At 42.4% G+C, this 7,500-nt stretch overlaps 1 protein-coding gene across 50 annotated transcripts in view; it reads right to left on the bottom strand.

The window, feature by feature from the left end:
* Window positions 1–7,500, bottom strand: part of zgc:112183 — a 55,264-nt gene that overhangs the window by 18,181 nt on the left and 29,583 nt on the right. For 27 of the 50 annotated variants that reach the window (XR_015479776.1, XR_015479775.1, XR_015479777.1 and 24 more), the window contains 1 exon segment: window positions 7,210–7,320. The exons of 21 other annotated variants lie outside the window; for them this stretch is intronic. Coding sequence is in view for 1 of the 29 variants with exons in the window: in NM_001017715.2 (NP_001017715.1) it covers window positions 7,210–7,320 (111 nt within the window). In the remaining 28 variants the exon portion in view is untranslated. 50 annotated transcript variants of the gene reach the window in all.

Raw genomic sequence — 7,500 nt, 5'->3', positions numbered from 1 at the left:
TGCATTAAAAATGAAATACACACACAGAAAGACACGCAGATAAATCCATACATGCACACACAAACATAAATAAATCCATACACACACTCACACATAAATCCATATGTGCGCACACACATAAACAAACACAAACATACATGCATAGACACACAAACACATAACTCCATACAAGCACATACACAAACAAACACACACACGTGCACACACACGCATGCATGCACACATACATAAAAACACATATATGCACACACACACATACATGCATACACAAACACACACAAAAGTACACACAGGCACACACAAATCCATACACACACATAAAACCATACACGTGCACACATATATGCGCACACACATACACAAACACATGCTTAAACAAACACACATGCATGCATACAAACAAGACACACACACATAAATCCATACACGTGCACGCACATGCATAACACATATGCACACACGCATACATACACACAAACACTCATATACATACATGCACACATACGCACACAGAAAGTCATACAGATAAATCCAAATGTGCACACACACATACATGCATACACAAACACGTGCACACACATATACATGCACACACAAACACACATGCATGCATACACAAACACACGCACACACAAACACACACACAGAAAGACACACAGGTAAATCCATACGTGTAAACACATAAATGCATACACAAACACGCGCACACACATATACGTGCATACACAAACACACACACACACACAGAAAGACACAGATAAATCCATACGTGCAGTCGTGCACACACACATACATACATGCATACACAAACACACGCACACACATATACGTGCATACACGAACACACACACACACACATGCACACACACACAGAAAGACAGATAAATCCATACGTGCACACACACACACATACATACATGCATACATAAACATGCGCACACACATACATGCATACACAAACACGCACACGCACACACGTACACACACACACACACACACACATATATGCACACACACGCACACTTAAAGACACACAGAAAAATACATACATACGCACACACACATACATGCATAAACAAACACGCGCACACACATAAATGCCTACACAAACACATACAAACATAAATGAATCCACACACACACACCTAGACACAGACATGCAAGCACACATACATATGCATAAACACACCATCACATGCTTAACAAACCTTCCAGGAAGTTCTGCATTAAAAATGAAAGGCGAGTAGCACAGGGTAATCTGAGGAGAACATTAACCGGTTTAACACGAGCACAGACACACATTCATTGTTCCAGCGAATACAAACACACACACACACACACACACACACACACACACATCTGACCTGAGTGAAAAAGAAAAACACAAGTAGCGGCAGAAGTGGAAAATTAAAAAATCCACTCAAACGACCAGCTCAGATCACTCTGTCATTAAAATAGACAAGGATGTTGAGCTCATGCTGTTATTTATTCATGCGTCACATCCATAACACTTCTGCTCACATCCACAAGTCATATGAGGATATTTGAATCACATCTGAGAGTTGTCTGTCCATCAGACACGACTGAATGCTTTGATCCAAATAGCGCCATTTTGGTGACTGTCCCTTTAAATGCAAATGAGATTGTGCTGTTTTCAAACGGGGGCGGAGCTACAAATGCCTATGTGTCAGCATGGCTGCAGATTCAAAAACAAGATGTAAAATAAGTGTCTGATGCTTCTAGTTTGTATGTGTGTGTGTGTGTGTGTGTGTTTGTGTGTGGTTTCAGATCAAAATGCCACACTAATAACGTTTATAACTTTTGAAACGGACCCTTTTAGGCTTTGATCCTAATAGCGCCATTTTGGTGACTGTCCCTTTAAATGCAAATGAGATTGTGCTGTTTTCAAAAGGGGGCGGAGCTGCAAATGCCTATGTGGCAGCATGGCTGCAGATTCAAAAACAAAATGTAAAATAAGTGTCTGATGCTTCTAGTTTGTATGTGTGTGTGTGTGTGTGTGTGTGTGTGTGTGGTTTCAGATCAAAATACCACACTAATAACGTTTATAACTTTTGAAACGGACCCTTTTAGGCTTTGATCCTAATAGCGCCATTTTGGTGACTGTCCCTTTAAATGCAAATGAGATTGTGCTGTTTTCAAAAGGGGGCGGAGCTGCAAATGCCTATGTGGCAGCATGGCTGCAGATTCAAAAACAAAATGTAAAATAAGTGTCTGATGCTTCTAGTTTGTATGTGTGTGTGTGTGTGTGTGTGTGTGTGTGGTTTCAGATCAAAATACCACACCAATAACGTTTATAACTTTTGAAACGGACCCTTTTAGGCTTTGATCCTAATAGCGCCATTTTGGTGACTGTTGCTTTAAATGCAAATGAGATTTATCTGTTTTCAAATGGGGGCGGAGCCACAAATGCCTATGTGGCAGCATAGCGGCAGATTCAAAAACAAGATGTAAAATAAGTGTCTGATGTCTCGAGTTTGTGTGTGTGTGTGTGTGTGTGTGTGTGTGTGTGTGGTTTCAGCCCAAAATTCCACACTTATAATGTTTATAACTCTTGAAACTGATCCTTTTAGGCTTTGATCCTAATAGCGCCATTTTGGTGACTTTTGCTTTAAATGCAAATGAGATTGTGCTGTTTTCAAAAGGGGGCGGAGCTACAAATGCCTGTGTGTCAGCATGGTAAAATAAGTGGCTGTGGCGTTGATGCTCAACTGGTACTAATAGACCTAAAGTGTGCCAAGAAAATCTCCCCCACACCATTACACCAGCAGCCTGAACCGCTGATACAAGGCAGGATGGATCCATGCTTTCATGTTGTTGACGCCACAATCTGACCCGACCATCCGAATGTGTCAGCAGAAATGGAGACTCATCAGAGCAGGCAACGTTTCTCCAATCTTCTATTGTCCAGTTTTGGTGAGTCTGTGTGAATTGTAGCCTCAGTTTCCTGTTCTTAGCTGACAGGAGCGGCACCCGGTGTGCTCTTCTGCTGCTGTAGCCCATCCGCCTCAAGGTTGGACGTGTTGTGTGTTCAGAGATGCTCTTCTGCAGAGCTCGGTTGTAACGAGTGCTTATTTGAGTTACTGATGCCTATCAGCTGGAACCAGTCTGGCCATTCTCCTCCGACATCAACAAGGCATTTGCACTCACAGAACTGCCGCTCATTGGATATTTCCTCTTATTCAGACTGCTCTCTGTAAACCCTACAGATGGTTGTGCGTGAAAATCCCAGTAGATCAGCAGTTTCTGAAATACTCAGAGCAGCCCGTCTGGCACCAACAACCATGCCCTATTTAAAGTCACTTAAATCCCCTTTCTTCCCCATTCAGATGCTCACTTTGAACTGCAGCACATCGTCTTGACCATGTCTGCATGCCTAAATGCATCGAGTTGCAGCCATGCGATTGGCCGATTAGAAATTTGCATTAAAGAGAAGTTGGTCAGGTGTACCTAATAAAGTGGCCGATGAGTGTATATACACAAGCTTGCATTTTTAATCAGAATGAACCCTTCACCACTCATTTAAATACATGGAAATACATTCATCATATACTTCAATCGATGGGACTTCAGTATGGGACGACTCCATCATTGGACAATCAGTCTCCTACATCAGTTTCAACGCCCTTTTTGACCACAGAAAGTGTATTGATTTATGAAAAGCATACATCTTTCATGGCCTCTAGCATAACTCAACCGTTAGCCATCCGTCAATTTGTTGTAATGGCTTTCCACTTCTCTGGCATCATCCGAATCTCTCTCTCTGGCTCCCACACATCCTCATGCTGAGCAAGTGCTACAAGGACGAGCCCAAAATAGACACCGGCTATAGTGCTGCCGCTGTGCCATTCAAAAAAAAAATAATAATAATCCAAACACTAGCACCAAAATGCTCTCGGAGATGCTTGGTTTGAGACTAATGTTAGCCGTCGTTGGCAGGCGATCAAAGCAAGAGGGTTTTAAGTGGTCTTGAATGTACCTCCTGCATTCGAAGCTAGCCCACGCCACATGCCAAACCTTGACCGCTTCAACCTTCCCAAAAGAAAGCGCCTGCTGTGAAACCAAATTGACCGTCTTGGCTTGAGGGCCGATTTCTATTCGTGGAGCATGACAAACTTTATTTTTCCCTCCAATACAGCACGCGAGCTTAATGCCAGCTGACAACAGCCTCTCGAATTAGCATATATTAGCGTATTTACCGTGATGACTCGGAAAAACTGAAACAGAGGACATTGCTGAATAATATCACCACGTGCCACTGACATACTTAAAAACTCACTGTCTGAGAGAATAAAACGGCACCATTAGCGTACGCTTGGGGGTTATATAGACGATTTATGACCTAGTCGATGCTTTCCCTGCTCAAAAACCCAGATTAAACCAGCCTAGGCTGGTTGGCTGGTTTTAGCTGGTTGACCAGGCTGGTTTTAGAGGGGTTTTGGCCACTTCCAGGCTGGTTTCCAGCCATTTCCTGCCTGGTCTTAGCTGGTCAAACTGGGAGATGACCAGATAAAACCAGCTTGATCAGCCTAGCCAGGCTGGGAGCCCAGCTTAAACCATGCTGGTCAAGTTGGTTTAAGCTGGTTTTAGCTGGTCATTTTCTAGCCTGACCAGCTAAGACCAGGCAGGAAATGGCTGGAAACCAGCCTGGAAGTGGCCAAAACCCTTCTTAAACCAGTCGTTAATAGTCGTTTCAAAACTATTTCTAAATTCAGTTCTAATTTCCAGCAAACGAATAAATGAACAATAATAACAAAATGTGCTCAAAAACCTGAGCTATATCCTAAAACACATGCTGAGCCTCATATGGTCTAAAACCTGACAGGTGGGCAAATCTAAGCTTGTTTTTAATAAAACAAATATAAATATGGATATAATAAATAATACTGCTAATAATAATAACATTATACAAAAGCACATTGTTATGAATGAACTGAAAAAGCCTCCCGAGATGAAGAAGACATAAAAGCAGTGATTTTTCATATTTATGTAGGCTAGAAAATAATATGTTTTGTAATATTTTAATCCTTTATATTTATATCCTATATCTATTCTTATTATATCCTATATATATCCTTAATATTTACATTTTTTCATATGTAAAGATATTTGGCTATTGCTCTCTTGTGTGTATTAAGCAGTGTGTAAGCGAGGCGCAACTCTGCTCTGGAGTTTAGACCGGGTTAGTTTTGGTCTAATGAAAAATCTATTATAGTTTCTTAAAATAGCGACGCGCCAGCGGTCCGCCTCAGAACGCCTTCCTTTATAGACCAGAACGCCTATGGGCGCACAAATGAGCGCTAATGCATTTGCTATTTAAACAGCGCAACGCCTCAAAACCATTCTTGCGCCAAGCTGAAACTACCAAAAGACTACTGCGCTGCGTCTTGCACCACACTGCGCCGGGTGTATGATAGGGCGCATAGTATTCAATTACATTTCAGACACACAAAATTCTGTTTTCTAATGCAAGCGAGGGCTGACAGGTGCAGCTCAAGGCCCAAAGCGTCATGGTGCGACGGGTTAATCATTCATCCAGACTGAGACGTGAACGAGCATCAGACTGCCCTGTTACATCCCAACACTTAGAGAGCTCCGGAGGAACAGATTTGACAGCGAGTCTGCAAGACTGAACCAAAACCACTCGAGAAAACCACAGAGATCTACACAGTTAAACACACACACAGATATGCATAATCTCACACAGACTGTTCTGTTAGGGCCAGTTTATTTTATGAAATGTGAAATCCTGAGATTGTTTTTGTCGAGCCCTTACATTCTGTGAAGATGGAACACCCCACATCTATGGGTAGTGTTTAAAGGGTCACGAAACACCAAAACACATGTGTTTGAGCTGTTGACAGTCACATATGTGTCCCACACTGCTAAAAACACTATTAGGACACCTATATTTCACTAAAAAGTGTAAATTGGTTGTTTTTGCGTTATTTCGAGCAATTTCGTACTTCCGGTTTGAAACTAATTTTTGAAGCTGCGTCACGTTTATGAGATAATAGCGTGTATTCCAGCGTGCAGACTGGACGTCTGTGCCAGAGTGAGTCTTATTACGTCTTACAGCCTGCTGCATTAATGCATGAGTAAGGCTTGGTTAAAACCAATCAGCGCGCTCTATTGTGCTACTTCATTAATATTCATTACTGTCACAGTGTTTAGACGGCAGAGACGCCACGTTGTGTTGGCAAAACAAGCGTGAAGTGTTGCTTTTATAGTTTGCTGCAGTTCAGTTTTGTTTTCATTTTCTCTCTGTGAGAGCTCAGCTGGAGTCACGTGTGGATTAACAGTGTACGCGACGCTCGACAACAATAACTTACGTGTCTAAGGAGGATTATTGTTTACCTGAGAGCTGTTCTCATCTGCAAACACTGAGATCCGGATTCGCTTGTAGTCTCCTCTTAATAAAGACGCGGCTCTAGTTGCTGGTGATTGTCCTGTCTCTACAGATTTGGTAAGTGAGCGTCCAGTGCTCTTTGTTTATTCAGTTTGTTCGTATCGAACTAAGTTAACCATTGCACTGAGTGTAAACATGTTAGCACTACAACCAAACTTCAACCTCGTGTAGGATTTAGTGACCGGAATAACACAGGCGGCTTTCTGACGCTACCTGCCGTGTGCATCTAAGTTTCTGGGAAATGCTGAGTTTTTTTTTCTCTCATTCGCCGTGCGGTATCAAACATTGCATGAAAAATACAGGCTTAGAGCAGTTCCTCGAATCAAATATCTCGTTTGTCGTGAGGGGCATGAATGAATTCCCTGAATGAAAGAGCCAAACTGCAGTTAAAGTCCACCATTTAATAATTTGCCAAATAATTCGACTACAGATGTCCATGTAAACACAGTCACTTTCTCCCCTATGTGTGTGTGTTTTGACTCGGAAAGTCAGCGCGCCCAAATAGACACTCCCACACCATCCCACTTTTCTTCCTCCGACACCCTAAACAAAGTTGGACACGCCCACTTTTCTGACTTCTTCCAAAGTAGAGGTGTGAAAACACACTGCTGAAACAAGGGGGTTTCATGGCCCTTTAAGGGTTAAAAAATATAAAGGGAAGCTAATAATCCATAATAAAAGAAACCTTAAATGATTATGAAAACAGCCCCGTTGTAAACATAGTTTAGTCATGAAAATGTTGTAAAGAGTGAATCAAACCGGCTCTGTCCACTCTGGCTCACCCTAAAGTCTATGCCCACTGTGGCAATGAAGTTGCCTCCCAGAAAGGCGCCATCTTTAAAGCGCACCAGGACGCAGGTCTTCCCCACGGCAGAGTCTCCCAGCAGCATCACCTAAAGGCGCCGGGGTCAGAGACAGCTGTTAGGCACTTTATTACGCACGTCCTGGTGGAGTTTAATGAGCTTCAAATGTCCAAACACCAGCACAACGTCAAAGTCAACATGAAACACAACTCACTTTACTCGTATGCAGTGGCATTTCTGAGTGAAATACGAGGTGGGGATTGAAATTGG

Source organism: Danio rerio, chromosome 3 (genome assembly GCF_052040795.2).
Source record: "Danio rerio strain M-AB ecotype USA chromosome 3, GRCz13ab, whole genome shotgun sequence".
Classification (NCBI taxonomy): Eukaryota; Metazoa; Chordata; class Actinopteri; order Cypriniformes; family Danionidae; genus Danio; species Danio rerio.
The sequence above is the reverse complement of the archived record's forward strand: the minus strand, read 5'-3'. Positions and strand labels throughout refer to the sequence as shown.